This window comes from Toxorhynchites rutilus, chromosome 1 (genome assembly GCF_029784135.1).
Source record: "Toxorhynchites rutilus septentrionalis strain SRP chromosome 1, ASM2978413v1, whole genome shotgun sequence".
Lineage (NCBI taxonomy): Eukaryota > Metazoa > Arthropoda > Insecta > Diptera > Culicidae > Toxorhynchites > Toxorhynchites rutilus.
In genome coordinates, this window is record NC_073744.1 from 2246194 (window position 1) to 2265495 (window position 19302).

Sequence of the window (19302 nt, forward strand, 5' to 3'; positions counted from 1 at the left end):
GCTCAATATCAATCCCCTTCTAAATGCTGCGATTCCCGAGATATTTAAAACATAAGTTTCTAATTTATTGTCTCTTTTATAGCAATCAACTTCATCAACTTTCTCTTTAGTTAATAACTCAACTGCAAAAACGTTCCTATTTGAGTTTGCTATTGAATCCGATAGACGAAGTTCTGACCTATCTTCCACTCTGTCAAATACTGGGATAGCTGGGAAGCTGGGAATGTGTTTGCAGCTAAGTTATGACCAAAAGAGAGAGTCGATGTAGAGAAATCGATGATGTCACCCTGAGGTATGGGTAAAATCGCATCGAAATTCGTTCAACAACACTCATTCACAGATAAAACCCACCCTTCTATTCTCCGTTTATGCCTCACTTTATTTGAGTCAAAAAACATTCACCTATCCTGTTCGCAAAGTTAATTTTCGATTAGAACGGAAAAAAGCTGTCTCGATTCCGCTCATCTATTCTCAGAATAGATGAGCGGAATCAAATGCATTCTCTCTTTTGCCTCTCAGGATGACGTTAGATAGTGAGAGAATCAAATTGAAAACTTTTGCTTGCGCCAGCGAGTGTCTCTGTAAAATCATTCGTTTTTCACTCAAATAGCAATCATTGAGCCTCGATTGCGGCAGTAAAATATAGGTAGATAGTTGAAATCGAGTTGTTTCCTGTGCGCTATTACAATGACATTTTTTTGTTTCTAGTATGAAACGATCTAAGCCAACGTAAAAGACCATATTAACGCAAGCTATTGGTGAGCGGGAAAGTGGATTCATGTGCACTTGAATGCTGACAAGGAAAAGAGTATAAGGGAAAATAAAATCATACATACACGCAGATTCAGTCTATTTTGACTCACATGTTATTTTGTTTCTTGCGATCTTTCCAAACCCAAAATTAATTTTTAGCACATGTTTTGTCATCCCGATTTATTACATTAAATGAGCTCAAAAATAACAGAAAATGCGCTACTCCCCGATACGTGTATATCATTTGTATAATATAATATACGAGGGCAGTCCGATAAGCACTTAGCCTACAAAAAAGAACAAAAATTTTGGAAAAGTGGCGATTTATTTCGCAACATAGTCTCCTTTTAGCTCGATACACTTGACCCAGCGATGCTCCAATTTCTTTAATCGATCTGCAAAATACGTTTTCTCGAGGTCTGCAAAGTAGGCCTTCGTGGCAGCGATGATTCGACTAAAATTTCTGGTCGGCGAATGACTTTTTCAAGCTTGGAAACAAAAAAAAACCGCACGGGGCCAAATCTGGAGGATACGAATTTCCATTTTTCCATTTTTCTAAAATCCGCGGACACGCCCGCTTCCACATACGGTCAAAACAAGTCCGATTCGGCTGAGATTTTGACAGTAGCCGTTTACGAGAATGTACTACACGATATGTAATCCCTCTTGCGATACTGACACCATCGGTCCATGAGGCTAAGTGCTTATCGGACCGCTCACGTATATTCTTCTTCTTCTTGGATGGCACTAACGTTACCAGTGGAACTTTGGCCTTCTCAACGTAGGTATTACTTGTGTCATTATTATTAGTAGTACTTTAGTTGAGATTTCTATGCCGGAAAACACGCCTTGAATGTATTATGGAGTGGCAAGCTCTAGAATGCGTGACGCGTGACCACAGTGCAAGTCGGACGAAATTTCTTTGACGAAAATCACCCGGCCAGAACGGGAATCGAACCCGAACCCCCGGCATGATAATGTGGACGCTAACCATTCGGCCAATATGAGCAAGCGAAACAGGAGACACATTGAAATGGAAGCATATGAAAGCTTTTCGCATAGTTTGACAAATATAGGCCCAGACCGAGATGGATATAGATCTCCTTTATGCTCTCCTTTTTACTCTTAGAAAACACTTTCCAACTTTATAACATCTTGTAATGAGGTGTAATATTATCACGCATTCACGCAACAACACCAGTAGCTATATGAACAGTGTGGTCGTGTAAAACAGCCTTCCATTTTAGCCGCCTTTGGTTCGATCCCCGTTGACATCGTTTGTACTTTTTTTTCGGGTGCAATCCCAAAAGAGATGAAAAAATAAAAAAGAAAGAGATGTCTGCTCCCATACATACAGAAATTTGAAAGCTTTCGAGACAGATGATCAGAAAACTCATTGATTTTTTGCGCACCTTGCCCAAAAAGTTATTTGTATTGTTCATTAAACCCCTATTCTACATTCATACATTTCGATACATTCTACATTAGCATTTTGATCGAAACCATTATTTCGTTCGAGTTATAATTTCGTAAAACAACTCGAACGGAATACAGAATGGAATTTTATCAAATAGTTCGAAATATTTCGAATCGTCCGAAGTACAGAATAGGGGTGTTAGTTTCCCTCCGCTTCAATTCGTATCAAAACATCGTTTATAAAATTCGAACAGTTCACTAGACAGCAATTCAACGCCAAATTAATCAGCCGCTGCCACGATTCTCCCAAATTGTTTTTTAATTTGTTCATTTTTCCCAAAAAATCATAGAAACCTGCCGCCCGATTGAAATAAGTCAATTAACTTTCTATTAAAATTTAAAGTAATGTTTAAACTGTTGAGAAAACTTCCTCATAAAATAAGTAAAATATTGAAAACTATTATATCGGTTTGAAGTATTGTCATATACAGGTTGTTAGGTAGCATGGAAAATCTCACGCAAATGTAAATATTGATTCCTAAAAATTGACGAAATTAAAATACTTTGGAAAAATTTTGTATGAAAAACCATACAGATATTATTATCCTAAGACTAACTGTTCCCGAGATATAACAAAATCTATAGAAATTTGTATTTGATGAAAAAACCCATTTACACACATCATGAAATAACAACATTACAGAATCGTTTAATTTTTATGGTTTTGAGCTATGAAGGTCTATGCATACCCGGTAACTATAAAAGTTCGATCATAGGAAATAGCTTGTTTGACATAGGAAGGAATAGGAATAAAGTGATAATTACCGATAAAAATTGAAAAAAACACGAACCATTCCTCTTGTTATTTCGATGTATTTCATTAACGAATCTGACATGTTTGTGCTCGTGAACACATCACGGACCCAATTTTCCTTTAGATTTTTTGTTTTGAAAGTGTGTTTATTTCACTCGGAAATTCATAACAATTTACGCTTCACAGAAATGGAACACGAAGCTCAATGACGTCTATATCGCATTGCGTTTCATGGTTGCCACATTTGCACAATCCGTCGAAGTCGAACGGATGACAGAATGCGATATTGCAATCGATTCGGGTAATTTAGACCCGATCGGATTTCAGAATACGTGTGAGTAGTTGATCGATAGACGTATCTGGAATTTTTGAGGAAATTACACTATCGATATCCTCAGGGCGTATCTTGTCGACTATCCAAATTAAAGATGTGCATATGATGTAATTCTCGCTTTTGTCATCCAACCGAATACATCCAGCAAGGTGTGGGACCGAATTCGTGTAATGTTGCAATGAAGCTCATTCTTATAGAATCACACTCTTTCGCTCTCTCCCTCTTTATCGTTCACAAGTAATTCTACGTTGAGATGGTGAACGTTAGGAACATTAGGAACGTTAGTACCGTTGAAGAAGAAGATGGAGAACATCGTTTGAACGGTGTATATCAACGATGAACTCCAGATTCTTCGAATCACAATTTCTCGCGTCGCTGTGCAGTCGCCTACCATGACTCCAGCAATGTTCTCAACAACATACGCATTAAATGTATACACGTGTTCTCCAGTCGGTGTTTCATTAAGATTGATGACAATAACGTGATTGTCACCTTGCAATCTGAGCATGTATGATATGTAGAATTTTAATAGTCATTATGTTTATTCAAAAATTCTTCCAGCTCACCGGGAACACGCATGGTTTTAGCTGAATTGAGATCATTGGCACATGTGTGGATGAAAGTTCGATGAAGCGAACTTAGCGCCATCTGTCATTTAACAACGTAAATAAATTCGTTCTCTTAGAAAACCGAACGAGGAGTCGATTGTTTGTTTATTGTTTGTACCAAAATACTAAAATCGCGATAAAAAAATAAGAAGGGAGTGAACCTTTGAGGTTGTATGTACTTTAAACTGACCAGACGTCCCGCTTTTCGCGGGACAGTCCCGCGTTTCAGCAAAGTGTCCCGCGTTTGTCAAAACTTAGTCGCTAGTTCTAGATCGTTTTCTCTATTAGCCAAAATTTTTTCGTGATCTGTGAATCTGGGAATCGTTACCGATTGAAACGAATGTTCTGATTCAGTGTTCTGTTGGGCTATTTCTCGTATCTCGTATTTTTTTTCGATGCTTTGACTCATCAAGACAAAAAACTTCTTCCTCTGTTTTTGACTACAACCGTTAAAAAAAACATACGTCTGAAATCATCGCGACATTAATTTTTGAAATTTTTATCAAATAGTTATGCACATTGCTCTTCTTATTCGGCAGATAATATGAACACGAACTTTGGCGGCCCTCTTAGGGAAGGCCAAGACGTCTATGACAAGCTTAAGGATCAACTTAAATACCGACAATAGTTGTCGGACGCGTTGCTTATATCTTCAGCAACACAATTCAGGCGGCTGCGGATCAACTTCCCATAGATGTTGAAGGGATAATTATCAAGTTTTAGAGTCATTTTAATAGTTATACCGTCGACGCTGAAAGATTTTCATGAGGAAATAGAGGTGGAGTATATGAAAATTCTGAGTAACCGAGTTTTCAAAATATTTTAACCATTGAAATCCAATGTTTTGTCTATTGATAACAGCCCCAGAGTTCTTTGAGACTTTTTCGAAGATAAATGATCTGAAATGTGGTTGTTAGGCTGCAGTTTTCCATACTGATGGAGAGTGGCAATATTACAATCAGTTGTAAGTTGCGTCTGAAATTGACGATCTCTGGTTTAAGCACCGTGAAAGCGTAAGTAATCAGTTTGTACCATTAAATGTACAAAATGAACTGAAAGTTCTTGGGGAAAAATATATGTATACTGAAGGTTTTTTTGGAGCTTATCGCATTATCTGTCATGCCAAAAATTTCACGAATAAACGAGACTGGTTAAATTATTTTTGTATATTTTTACAGCTCATGTTTCTTCTTCTTCTTCTTCAATGGCACTAACGTTCCTAGAGGAACTTCGCCGTCTCAACGTAGTATTACTTGCGTCATTTTTATTAGTACTTAGTTGAGATTTCTATGCCAAATAACACGCCTTGAATGCATTCTGAGTGGCAAGCTCTAGAATACGCGTGATCACAGTGCAAGTCGGAGGAAATTTCTTTGACGAAAAATTCCCCCGACCAGAACGGGAATCGAACCCGAACACCCGGCATGTTAGTTGTGACGCTAACCACTCGGCCAAGGGAGCACACAGCTCATGTTTACATAACTTATATACACAACGTTGTTTTTTTTTGTTGGTGTCCCGCGTTAGACCAATGGTCATATGGTCACTTTAATGTACTTTCATGCCAAATTGAAGAAAAAATAGAAATAAAAATTATTAAGAAAATTTTTCTGCATATGGTCACCCTAATTATTATTAAACATACGGTAATTGGTACCTTAGCGATGTCATATATAGTTTACGTCCTATTCTCAAGCATACACGAGATTTATATATATATATATATATATATATATATATATATATATATATATATATATATATATATATATAGAGAGAGAGAGAGAGAGAGAGAGAGAGAGAGAGATTTCACTGAAGAAAAACAATGATATGAAAAAAAGTATATGAACGATTGGCTGGGCAGTACTCCCAGGCGGTTTATTAATAAGTACGGATAATTTTTCAATTCTAGAACATGTGTTATTTAATTTAATTTTAATGTATAGGTGGTGTATCTAAAAAATATTCTTCCTGTCCACATGGCCTCGGTCTATTCCCCTTCCACCCTCTCGTGGACAAACGAAATACAAACATTCATTCGAATCAAAAATACCCATGTTTTGTCATTTGTCAACTTCATTTGGAATTGCTCAATGCACAGAGCACTTTTCGACGAAAAACCAGTGCAATAGCCTTCCGCACCCCTTCCGGTTCACTTTTTTTTTCGTTATGCTCAAGCTATGCAGAGCATGGGGGCTATGCTTGTGCGTTTAGGCCGAGCTTTTTCGAACGCCGCTCGTGCGACGGTGGCGACAACAGACAGTTTCGAAATCACAATCGGAAAATTCAGCGCTGTCCGCGATTTACTTTCTCGCTGGAGAGTTTATGTAGGGTACCAATCAAGGAGCAAGCACGAGCGTGTGAGAGCACTTAAAGAGCGGCGACACCACCAAACACAAACCAGCTAGTAGTACGGCTTGGGATCGTCATTTAGTCTCGATTTCCATTCAAAACGCAATCATCGCCGCCGCCAGTCGTCGTCAGAAGTCGGGCGCAGAAGTGATATACAATCTCTCGCGTAGTATAGTTTTTTGAGTGTAACTTTTTTTTTGTGTACAGGAGGTGTGAACTATATAGCCTAACCTTCGCCTATAGCCAGAAATAGTTGATATTTTCGGTAGTCTGCTAGAGCTGCGAAATGCTTCAGCCTATTATGCCCTTTTATTAATATCATGAGCCAAAGATTTTCTTTCCGTGAATTATCAGTTTCGGGCTTGGGCATTCCTGCACAGCATATATAGTACTACGTTAACGCTTCCGCTAGCAGAATATCGATTTATGCTCTGTAGGAAATTTTCTACGGCTGGAGTGATGTTATGCGTAGTAGTGCTAGTCGCCTGGGAGCTACGTATACGCGAGAGGAGGCTGTCAAGTGATCGGATATAGATTTTTAAACTCAAAATGTCAAGGAAAATTTTATTCTGCTTGTGAAATGTGATAAAATTCACCGAAAGAAAAAATAGCATGAGATTTTACACGAGAGCGATTTATTGAAGTGGGTCATGGACCGGGCGTTAACTTGCTGGATGTTAATATTTTAAAGTTTAGACATCGATGGAGCAGCAGCTTCAAAAATCGTGCGATCGCTTTTTAATTTGCATTCCAGCACTTTGACGCAAACAAATTTTCCCCCATGAAAGGATGTGATGGAATTTCAATTCGGCATTCAAAGTAGAAAAAAAGCGCTTAGTAGTATTGTACAAATAAATGTTAATTTAGAAATCAATTTTAAAAGTGACGTTAACGTGAAAGCTCAAAATGTTTAGCTGTCTTTGGCAATTATGGGATTGGTAAGCCGCTGCCGACGACACAGCCTACAAAATAAAACTGTCCGGTGATGAATACTAATTCGACAACTTTCTCTCTCTCTCTCTCTCTCTCTCTCTCTCTCTCTCTCTCGTTGTTCATTGCTTGCAGGATCGATCCACCCACGTTCACCACAATGGACAGCAAGAAGCTTCAGCAGCTGCAGCAGGCCAACTCACATCTAGCACCAATTCCGCAAACGAAGCCTCCAGCATTTCAGCAGCAAAACAACGACTATCGACCTACACGGTCGCCAGTGTTTCAAAATCATCCACAGTATCAAAGCTTTGCATCAAATTTTGCGCAGATCAACTATCCGCATCAAATACGACCTCAACAGCCGCAGCAGCAGCAGCAGCAACAGCAGCATCTAAGCGCACACAGTAGCCCTAAATCGAATAGCAACAGTTTGTACCTTAGCGAATACTCTAGTTCGAGCCATGTCGGACCAGCGCAACATCATCACACAATCGGAAGTCATTACCATTTTGATCAAATCTACCAAACGAGTTCGCCCTCGAGTGGTAGCGGCGAGAGGGAGCGGCTATACCAAACGGCCCCCAGACCGACACAGCATACACACGCAACTCAACAGCAGCAGCAGCAACAGCAGCAGCAGCAGCAGCAACAGCAGCAGCATCAGCAGCCGCTCACCAAGTTGGAATTGCAATTCCAACAATTACAGCGGGAAAAAATCCAAGCACAAATTAAAACAGCTACCGAAGCCCTGGCACACCAACAGCAAACATTTGCCCTTCGACAGCAGCTCAATCCACCTGTTCCGAATTATCATCTGAAGCAAAATTTACTTCAAAATCTTTCCCAGCAACATCAGCAGCAAATACAACACCATCAACAGCAGCAGCAACAACAACAGCATCTGAATCGGAATGCGCCACCTTCGAGCCTAAATCTTACCAGCCATTTTCAACCGGCGCAAGGTCCAATGAAAATGACCAACCAAAACGTTCACGATTACGGTGCAACCGCCACAAATCAGCATTCCATCAATGAAACCCTCTACCAAGCCGCTCAGCAGCAGCAGAAGCACAATCATACCAAACCCCCAAACAATCTCCAATCGCCTGCCCCTAGCCAAATCATCATCCAGCAAAACAACCCGGGTCAGGTGGTCAACCAAGCATGCCAGACGCAAATTAGTGGAGTAAAAAATCAAACTCAGAACCAAAAATCTCCCAATTCGGACTCGCTCTCGTCACCATATCACGACGGATTGGAACGACGGAAAAGTGGTCCTGTGCACACCCTGAAATCACCCGTCACAAAACGACCCCAGAACGCACCCATCACGATGTCCGGCTGGTTGTACAAACAGGGCTCCGATGGGCTGAAGGTGTGGCGCAGACGGTGGTTTGTCCTGTCTGAATACATTCTCTATTACTACAAAAGTCAGGAAGAGGAGAAACTGCTGGGAACGGTCCTACTGCCATCGTACAAAATTTCAGCCTGTTTCCCGGAGGATAAAGTGTACCGCAAGTTTGCCTTCAAATGTGAACACACCAACATGCGTACCTTTGTCTTCGCTGCCGAGACGGCCGAGTCGATGACCGCTTGGGTGCGATTGTTGACGCTGGCCACTATGATGCAAGGGAGCAGCGAATCGGAAAACAGTCCTCCATCGAACAATGCACGGAGCGGGGACAACAGCGATTCCGGCATACAAACCTACCAATCGCAGGTATGCAAGTCCGGTACGGTTCAAGCTCCGGTGACGCCAGCTTCCGACAATGGCGGAGGATCACAACCGCTGTATGCAAATGCTCCACCAAAGCCGAGGAGAGCGAATGACGGTGGTTATTCGTCGCCTAGTCCTGAACACATACCGGAGAGATATGACCAGGAACAGCCACATTTGAGACCAACCGAAACTATCTATGGGGTGAAAACTCCCGAGATGATGAACAATCCGAATCTTCTGCAGGCACAATCACCTCTCATCAAACGAGGACTTAACGATCAACTAGTGTATGATCCCACAATGCATCCCAATCCCCAACAGGGAGGTCCTAGTTATAACGATTCGATATACGGTAACGCCAAGCGTATAGAGCGAGATTTGTACATACAGAAATTAATCCAGCAGCAGCAACTACAACAACAACAACTCCAGCAACAGCAATTGCAGCAACTTCACCAGCATAAGCAACAACAACAACAACAGCAACTGGCAATGACGCAAACGCCCCAACACCAACAGCCGCAGCAACAGCCCCGTGTTTTGTCCACCAACCCATTCGCAATGTATCCGAATACCGACCGACGGACTCCGGATACGTACGGTCCACCGCGGGCCACCCTGGAGAAACATATGTCCGATTATGAGGATATCTACAACCTGACTGTGCTTTCGAAATCCCTGCCGCCAACGCAGAAGATCAGCAGCGCCGGTGGATGTGAGGATGTGGCAGGTTCTGCGGCCTATCGTCGGCCGATGAGTCCACTGCGTAACGAAGGCGGCCAAAACTCGGCGATGCCGATGCGCTACACGCCCAACTATCTGGAAGTAAGTGTAAGTGTATCCATGCTATAAACCTATGGTTACTTTGTGTTTTTGTGTTGGCTAATGATATTGAATGTCACGTTACTAATCTACGATCCAGGCCGACGCTTCACATCGGTCATCGTGTTTTACATTATCGAATACTACGCCGCTTTTTGAGCTTTTCATTTACCGGCAGAACTGAAGGTTCTTTTTCACAAAAACATAAATGAACTCAAATATGTTTGTATAAACAAATTTGAGTTCACAATTTGCTTTTCTTATCATCTTTAATTTCCCACGTTTCCGAGTTGAAGTGAATCAAATAAACTGACGGTCTATTACTGAGCAATTATTAGGGAAAGGGTGGTAACGTTGATTTTTTTCGTGAATTTCACAAAAAAATATATAGCTATTTCACCACAAATTGATAGTCTAGGTCTTTTTTTTATAATAAAATTTGTCTTTAAGGCAGAAACTTTGCAAAAAAAAAATTTCCGACGTTTTTGAAAAAAATTAGATTGAGTCGGGAAAGACAAACACTTGGCGAAAAAACAGGAAGTGGGTTATATCTATGGTATAACCGCAAGGGTGACGTAGGACTCTCGTTGATATAGAGATCATTTGTATGAAGTTGAATCTGAATTCATTCTGAATGAATGAATATTTGGAGAACTTCGAAAACGAGAGCGTTACGTTGGAGGCACAAGGTTTTATGCATCCAATATTGGATACGGAAATATCCTACTGATGGGGAAGAATAATCTTCAGAAGCTATCCTGTTGATTGCGATTGATTGAAAAATCACAAAACCAAATGTATTTGGTCACAGTGTTACATGGATAGAAAACATTCAATTAAACTCTTTCACATGAATATATTTTGAATATTCCCAAAGGAACTGGCAGATTATTTTCAGTAACGATTAGATATTTCCACATTTTCCTCAATACTGGAAGCCCACCAGTGGTTAATGCCAACTCGATAACCACCTGTTAATAGCACTTGATTGAAACATATTTGGTCACAGTGTTACATGGATAGAAAACATTCAATTAAATTCTTTCACATGAATATATTTTGAAAATTCCCAAAGGAACTGGCAGATTATTTTCCAGCAATGATTAGATCTTTCCGGAACTTTCTCGATGCTGAATGGCATCCTAACGGAAAGAGTTCTGCGCGTGTATGTGTCGATCCTTCGCCGTCCACCTCCTCCAGCACGTTAGGCAACGATGTTGTCTTGTCGATGTCCTCACGAAAAATGAATGTGTCTCACCACCAGAATATCGCTTAAGTATGCTTTTTGTGTGTGATTGAATCGAGAGAAGGTGTGGTTTACAATGGCAATTTGGAAGGCAAACTAGAGGGGAATGAACTCTCTGAGCTCGGAACTTTGGGCGACTGAGCAATAATCGATTGCGGACGCATACAATATTGGATACGGAAATATCCTACTGATGGGGAAGAATAATCTTCTGAAGCTATCCTGTTAATTGCGATTGATTGAAAAATCACAAACCAAATGTATTTGGTCACAGTGTTACATGGATAGAAAACATTCAATTAAACTCTTTCACATGAATATATTTTGAAAATTCCCAAAGGAACTGGCAGATTATTTTCAGTAACGATTAGTTATTTCCACATTTTCCTCGATACTGGAAGCCCACCAATGGTTAATGCCAACTCGATAACCACCTGTTAATAGCACTTGGTTGAAACATATTTGGTCACAGTGTAACATGGATAGAAAACATTCAATTAAACTCTTTCACATGAATATATTTTGAAAATTCCCAGAGGAACTGGCAGATTATTCTCAGTAACGATTAGATATTTTCACATTTTCCTCGATACTGGAAGCCCACCAATGGTTAATGCCAACTCGATAACCACCTGTTAATAGCCGCGCGTGTATGTGTGTGTAGCGATGTCTTCCCAGGGAACCGTTTGTGGCATCACTCTCCTCCTGATAGATTCCCTTCTGGCCTAGGGTGCACAAACAGGCTCTTGGTGACACCGTTCATCCGCGCTTTCATGATAAATAAAGAGCTTCACCGCAACAGCGACAACATGTTCCAATCGCTGTTCAATTAGAACTGAGTGGATTTCCGAGCGCCGCTCGCTTATATACCGATTGGTGATTTCAATAGCCTGTTTTGAAAGCAATTTTAAGACTATTGAAACAAGTTTTTGGATCAAAAAGTAACAAGTATATAACGCGTAGACATTTTATCTTTCGAATGAAGTGTTTATCATACCATTTCGTTCAGTTGTTTAGGAGCTATTAACGCTCAAAATCTCGGTCTCCGGCGTAACGCTTTCGTTTTCGAAACTTTGATTTTACACCCCGGTATAGAAATGAAAGACGTAGTCCTACGTCAAAAGGCGGACTGTTGGGGTGGGAAAGATGGACACCAACTGAAAATTCAAGTTTATGTACTCAATAAGTTTTGGAAATCTTTGAATAGGCCTTAAAAGTGATCGAACAAAAAGGCTAGACTAAAATCATCTAGAAGGGCTTGTAATTTTTCTCATTTTTTTTTATATTTAAAATAGCTTCCTGCATTCGGGATGACAAATTCTAAAAACCGTTCTGTTAATTCGTTCATATCTGGTTGCACTTGCAAACGTAGTTGGTGGGCAAAAAAGAAGGAGGAGTTATTCAAATTTATTTCAAAACAAAATTCCTTTTCCTTCGGTGGACTGTCCGTCTTACCCGACTTGATTAATATTTTATTTTCATCAATATTTATGGAGTAAAAATGAAAAAATAATACCGCTATTTCGAGAAACTGGAAGAGACGTGATGGTAAAACACTCACGTTACGAAAAATTACTTGATAACAATGCACAATGGTCCAGGAGGTACATTTAAGTGGAAATTAGCATTTAGAGCTCAACAGTTATTCTCTAGACAGAAACTGTCTTCGACAAAGTTGTTACATATAATAGAGCACTCATTTTCATGTTATCAAAAATAGGTTGTCGATGAAATAAAAAATCAAATTTTCTTATCTTTATAGATAAAGGCAAACATAGTTCGACAATATTGTAGTCCCAGTTATTTGAGACATCTTTGTAGAACAAAGTTTTTTTCGATCTCTTGAAATAACCGATATAGCGTCTTTTTTCTAAGTTGCGTTAGGGTCACCATGAAAAAAAAACTTTTTTTTTGCTCTAACTTTGATATTTCTGATTATACATGAAAACTGTCTTCAAAAGACTTTTAGTGCTTACATTTTGAGATGCACAAATTTTCAATATCTCGACTTCTGATATTTCTTCCCAAAAAATACTCTCTCTTCAATGGTTTGTCATTTTGTTCTGGGACAAACAGAAACAAAGTTTATCAGCGGCATTTGAAAGAACATATTTCACTCTTTATGATGTGTGATTTTCAAAACTATATTATTGTTCGTGTTTGAGTAAATTAAAATTGAAATCATGAGTTTTTGGATAAAAAACCATCAATAACTTTGAGTAGGATTAATATATTGACAAGTTCTGCATCGCAAAATGTTCGTATTGATTAGCTCTAAAAGTCATACGAAGACAGTTTTGATGTAGAATTTTAAATATAAAAGTTAGAGTATAAAAACCGGTTCCGAGTGCTCTCGTGGCCGAGTGGTTAGCGTCACACCGAACATGCCGGGGGTTCGAGTTCGATTCCCGTTCTGGCCGGGGGAATTTTTCGCCAAAGAAATTTCCTCCGACTTGCACTGTGGTCACGCGTATTCTAGAGCTTGCCACTCAGAATTAATTCAAGGCGTGTTATTCGGCATAGAAATCTTAACTAATTACTAATAAAAATGACGCAAGTAATACTACGTTGAGACGTTGAAGCTCCTCTAGGAATGTTAGTGCCATTTAAGAAGAAGAAGATTTCCGAGAAGAATTCATTTCTTCTTTGAGCGTTAATAATTCAGCTCCGGCTCAACAAAATGATATGGTAATCATTTTATTCAAAAGATAAAATGTCCAAGAGTTATATGCTTGTTAATTATTTACCGGAAAACTTGTTTCAAAAGCTTAAAAATTGCTTTGAAAACAAGCCAGTGAAATCAGAGAAATCTGTATATGAGCGGGTGCCTGCTCGGAATCTATCAAGAACGTCGTTTGATATTTGTGGAAACGGACACGGTTTGCTGACGAGACAGGTGAAGAAGGAGTATGGAGTAGAATTCCTAGTGCCGAATGAACTAAAGAAGTCTAAAGCCTCTTAAAACCAAACATGGAATGGAATGGAAATCCATTTAGTTATAATTGTGATGCCGGTGTAGAATGTTCTCGCTCACTCACCAGAGCACTTCTTCGCGTTTTTATTCTACTGCCGATATTATCGGAGCCTCTAGTGAAAAGTGAACTATCGATGATAATATAATATAAAATAGATTACGTACAAATGGTGCCATTTGCTATATGTTCTATAGCGGAGAATACGAAATGTTTAATAGAGAGAATATTTCACCATATCGAGGATTGATTTTATACGTTGACAAAGATATATAATGGTGGTCATTGAACAAATATAAAATCGTGTGTGAAGAAGAGATACATACTGGCAATGAGGACAAATATCTCGTGTATTGTTCTCACGAGAATCAAAAATAATTTTGCATCAACTATCTTTAGTTGCTTCTACAAAGTCAACCTTTGATCCTTTTCATGAGTCAAATTGTATGTACTTTCCTGTATAAATTATAATTTAACATTTATACTCATCCAATCAAACGCTTACAAGAAGAACATTCAGCTTATTCTTAAAATGACCATTCAGTCATCGTGAATAACTAAGCCAACAATAGTCTTACGTCCATCTTGCGGTTATATCACTGTTATATCCCACCTCTAGTATTTTTTTGCAGAGTTTCACCAGCTCTGGGCTTCCTAATGCCAAGAGTGGACTAGACTCTGCGCAATGCATGTATTAGCATGTTCGTATTTTCGACGTAGGAATACGTCTTTCATTTCTGTACCGGGGTGTAAATTCAAAGTTTCAAAAACGAGAGCGTGACGCTTGGAGTGCAAGGTTTTGAACGTTAATTTTTCCTTTCCGGCTGAACGGAGTGGTATGATAATCACTTCATTCGAAAGATAAAATGTTCAAGAGTTATACCATTGTTATTTATTGACGCGAAAACTTGTTTCAATAGCTTAAAAATTTATTTCGAAAACAGGCTGTTGAAATCACACAAATCTGTACATAAACGAATGCCCGCCCGCAAATCCAATCAGTTATGACTGCGCAGCGGTTGATTGTTAACAACCACGGATGTGCTGAGGATTTTTGGATGCCTGCACCTTCAACACCTTGAGCGCTTCCAGAAGAGTCTTCGGGACAATTCCAGTTCCAGAGAAAACGACTCGAACAATTCTAGAACCACCCTCAGTTTTTTGAGTTTTACGCCCAATGAACGGCTTTTGTCAAAATTTGCAATCGTGGATCTTCTTTAAGTTTTGTTTCAGCGTAATAGCGACATCGCTATCCCATTGTATCTGGACAGTTGTGTCAGCGAAACAGCCAATGCCAAAAAAAATTTTTAGTTTTCACAGTTTTATCCAGCCTCCTCAAAATTTTTTTTTTCTTCCAGTCGTGAGAATCCCACTCCGGTTCACATCATTCGTGTTCGACTGGCTTTTAAAGATCATATAGAAATAAAAATAATGGAGAAAAATAAATCAGTCATTAGTTAGAATGACACTAAATGTGAAACAGAAGTATAATGTTAAAATATATTATCACAAACAGGATAATCAAAAATGCTATTTACTGACACAGTCACTGTATATCGTAAGTTTCTTTGATTCTCTCTCACAGATACACTCCAAGTTAAAGACTACCTCTACGACTTGATTGAGGTTATCGAAACTGATTCCAAAATGCTCCACGAGACTGCGGTTGCCTGCTTTAATAGAGACGAATGCCATAGAAGCAGAACCTTGTAGGATATTCTGCCGATCGAGCCTACAACATGACCGGTCCCGAGAAGCTTTGTAAGGACATGTTTAAATCATATCTAAGCTAAATTCTGTTGAAATTTTGGTGCTCTTAGAGTGGAACCCCTTAAAAATGCTGCATCCACGCGGTGGTTTTCATTAGAAAGTCAAACGTATATTGGAACGTTACGAACCGCTTCGAATTTATGTTGGATTCATTTTGAATGGTGATCATGTAGAGAAGATCACAGAAAGATCGATCTATGGCGCTTTAAATGTTGTTGAACGTTGAACGTTGAACGATTGTTTCCAGGATACAATTTGAACAAAACAAAAGTAAGAAATAGAACAGGAACAAAAACTGTGCAAGGAACTTTAGAAACTGTGTAGAGATGCATAAAGAACAGTCAGGATTATTTAGAATGACGCAAATTGTAAAACAAAAGCATGATGTTTATCACAAACTGGATGAGAAGAATAAAAAATTCTACGGTACTTACGTATTAACGCCACCGGAGCGCATTTTTTATGAGTTTAATTTTCTTTTCGTTCTGATGTTAATGTAATGGGGGCGGAGTTCCCATCTAACGAGGATAAGGAACCGAGGCGGCCCCAACATTAACATCAACATCAATTTCATTACGAAAAAAATAAATTCATAATGAAAATGTTGCTCCGATGGCGTTAATACATAAGAACCAATGCTACATATCGACACTGTCACTGTATATCCAAATTTTTATTGCTAATAAAAACAAAATTGAGGAAAAATTAAAAAATCAATTCTTCCAGTTTTTTTTTAATTTTTTCAACTTTCTCCACTTTTTTTCAAATTTTTCCAGCTTTTTCAAAAATTTGGATCTCTGGTCAGAATAGTTCGACCCAATACAGTTTGATATGATCCTTTTCTAGGACAGGCGCCGTTGGTAACGTTGTCTTCTAATAGACCATATTGGAGCCCCAGTTGTCGATGGATAATGCGGGCCACGTTGTTGTGGCGCTCGGTGTAGTCTGTGTTGACCAAAACGGGGTATCCTTTCCTATAATGTACTAGAATTTTACTCAGGGTTGATGGTACATCCGGAAAAATTCATCAATATCCTGATGACAGACGAACGTCTTGTAAAGTTTTTTTTTCAAAACGTGCTCCCCAAACATATGATTGGTTTGGTTTGTTTTACTAACTGTTATTAACACGATGAGTGCCACGGTTTTATAGCGATTCTATGGAAATCTTTAAACGTATGAGGGCCACCGTTTATTATCGTAGTGGAAGGTATTTTTGTTCGAAAGGGAATGCTTATAAGCTTATATGCTTATATTAGTAACATTTATTATCATATGTTATACTGGCAGTCACCAGTGACTAATGCAGCCTGAGCGAAAACTCGGTGTCGGTCACCGGTGACTGACCAGGCAGTCGTCGTGTTGAAATTCCAATTCCAGTAATGTCGCTACATTCCGTTTGGTTGCCATCTGGTTGACATTTCGTTGAGTCGAATTTTTATTTCCATTTATTTATTGTGGCTTGATCACCTGGGCTGGGATCTTCGTCGTCTCGGATTCCCGACGATCGGCATTATTTCAGGATAGTTGTCCAGAATTTTTGTAACATGTTCTGCCCAACGTATCCTTCCAGCCAGGGCTCGGGAAAGTCATATTCAACTGAGGATAGTCAGCGAACTATGAAGAAATTCGCCTTCGTATTCAATTGAAAATGAGTTTTGGTTTCTTCAAGCAGTTTCTCCGTCATAATGGCTCAACTATCTCATTTCATTCTTCCTCTTCAAATGAACTTCAATACATAATGAAGTGATTCACCCCCCCCCCCCAAATGAATTCGTTCCTCTCTCTCATGTATTACGTATGCATGTATCGATGTTTGAGTTCAACGTGGTTTGAAATATACTACAGGTGAGCTAGTTTTTTTTTAATCGTACACAAAAATTACTCACACATATAAAATAGCGTACAGTGTTCGACAAATGTGTGACAAATTCGTGAATTTCGTTGATATAAACCCGTTTTCCTGTGTGTTTTTTTTTCACAAAATTGAGCTCGAAGACAAAGTGAACTAAAATTTTGTTTAAAATTCCTTCCAATTTGCACGCTATTCACTAATACTAACGCGAGGACGCGAGGTTAGACCTAGTGGAACATGACATAGTGAGCACTGAGTGCCCGCGGAATTTAGAGGGTGTGTCACATCAAATTGCATCACGGAAAAAACGCTGTAGAAATTTAATTTTTAGGAATTATATCTTCAGCTTTCGCTTATAATCAGATAAGAGTGTATAGATCACGTTGGCCATGCTTCACTGTCAATTTTTCGTAAATTTGGAAAAATGTCGTCGAACGAAAAAGAGCGCCGTGAATTAATCCTGCGCACTCTTTTCGAGAATCCGGAGTTGTCACATCGGGACATCGGTAAGATGCTGGGAATCGTCCAATCCACGGTCAGCAGAGTACTAAAACGATACTTTGAGAACCTAACCATCGACCGGAAGGTGAAGAACGGCAAAAATGGATGCTCCGTCAGTGAAAAAGATCACAAGCGCGTAGTTAAGCAGTTTAGACGTGATCCGAGAAGTTCGGTCTGGGGTGTCGCCAATAAGCTGAATTTGTCAAGTTCATTCGTCCAGCGGACCAAGCAGCGGGAGGGCCTGCGTACATACAAGGTTCAGAAGGCTCCTAACCGCGACGAAAGGCAAAACATGGTGGGGAAGACGCGAGCCCGGAAGCTGTACACCGAAATGCTGACGAAGCCGCATTGCCTGGTAATGGACGGCGAAACCTACGTCAAAGCGGACTTTCGTCAGCTGCCGGGCCTGTTGTTCTTCTCCGCAGAGGACAAATTCAGCGTTCCGGAGGAGATTCGCAAGCAGAAACTATCCAAGTTTGCCAAAAAGTACATGGTGTGGCAAGCGATCTGCTCTTGCGGAAAGCGGAGCGCCCCCTTCGTGATGACCGGCACGGTAAACGGGCAGGTTTACCTTAAGGAGTGCCTACAGAAGCGCTTACTACCACTATTGAAGCAGCACGAGGGCCCGACCATCTTCTGGCCGGATCTCGCTTCGTGCCACTATTCAAAGGACGTGTTGGAGTGGTACGAAGCCAACGGGGTCACCTTCGTGCCAAAGGAAATGAACCCGCCCAACGCGCCGGAGCTTCGCCCAATAGAGAAATATTGGGCGATTATGAAGCAGACCCTCCGGAAGAACCCAAATGTTGTCAAATCGGAGGCGGACTTCAAGAGAAAATGGATTTCTGTTAAAAAAAACTACAACCTGATGCTGTACAGAACCTTATGGACGGGGTAAAGAGGAAGGTGCGAGCATACGGGCTTGGGCTCGAAGTATGAATAAAAAGAAAATGCCAAAAGTTGTTTAATAGTTTTTATTTTACTGTCTAAAATTTTCAAAAGGATCGGTCTACTGGTCGAATTTCTACAGCGTTTTTTCCGTGATGCAATTTGATGTGACACACCCTTTAAGAGAAATAGCCACAAACCGAGTTAATTGGAGAAAAATTGTGAATCAGGGCATGTTGTAAAGGCGTTACGCAAAAAATAAAAATAAATAAAAAACGCGAGAACCTTTATAGCATACCTGATAACTGCCTATGTTCG

General features: G+C 39.8%; 1 protein-coding gene across 16 annotated transcripts in view; it reads left to right on the forward strand.

The window, feature by feature from the left end:
• Window positions 1-19302, forward strand: part of LOC129763206 (putative mediator of RNA polymerase II transcription subunit 26) — a 57313-nt gene that overhangs the window by 16385 nt on the left and 21626 nt on the right. For 4 of the 16 annotated variants that reach the window (XR_008740831.1, XM_055762079.1, XM_055762082.1 and 1 more), the window contains exons 1-3: window positions 5758-6487; window positions 7032-7215; window positions 7343-9761. Coding sequence is in view for 15 of the 16 variants with exons in the window: in XM_055762079.1 (XP_055618054.1) it covers window positions 7184-7215; window positions 7343-9761 (2451 nt within the window). In the remaining variant the exon portion in view is untranslated. The other 12 variants (XM_055762078.1, XM_055762076.1, XM_055762071.1 and 9 more) reach the window with 9 other exon arrangements.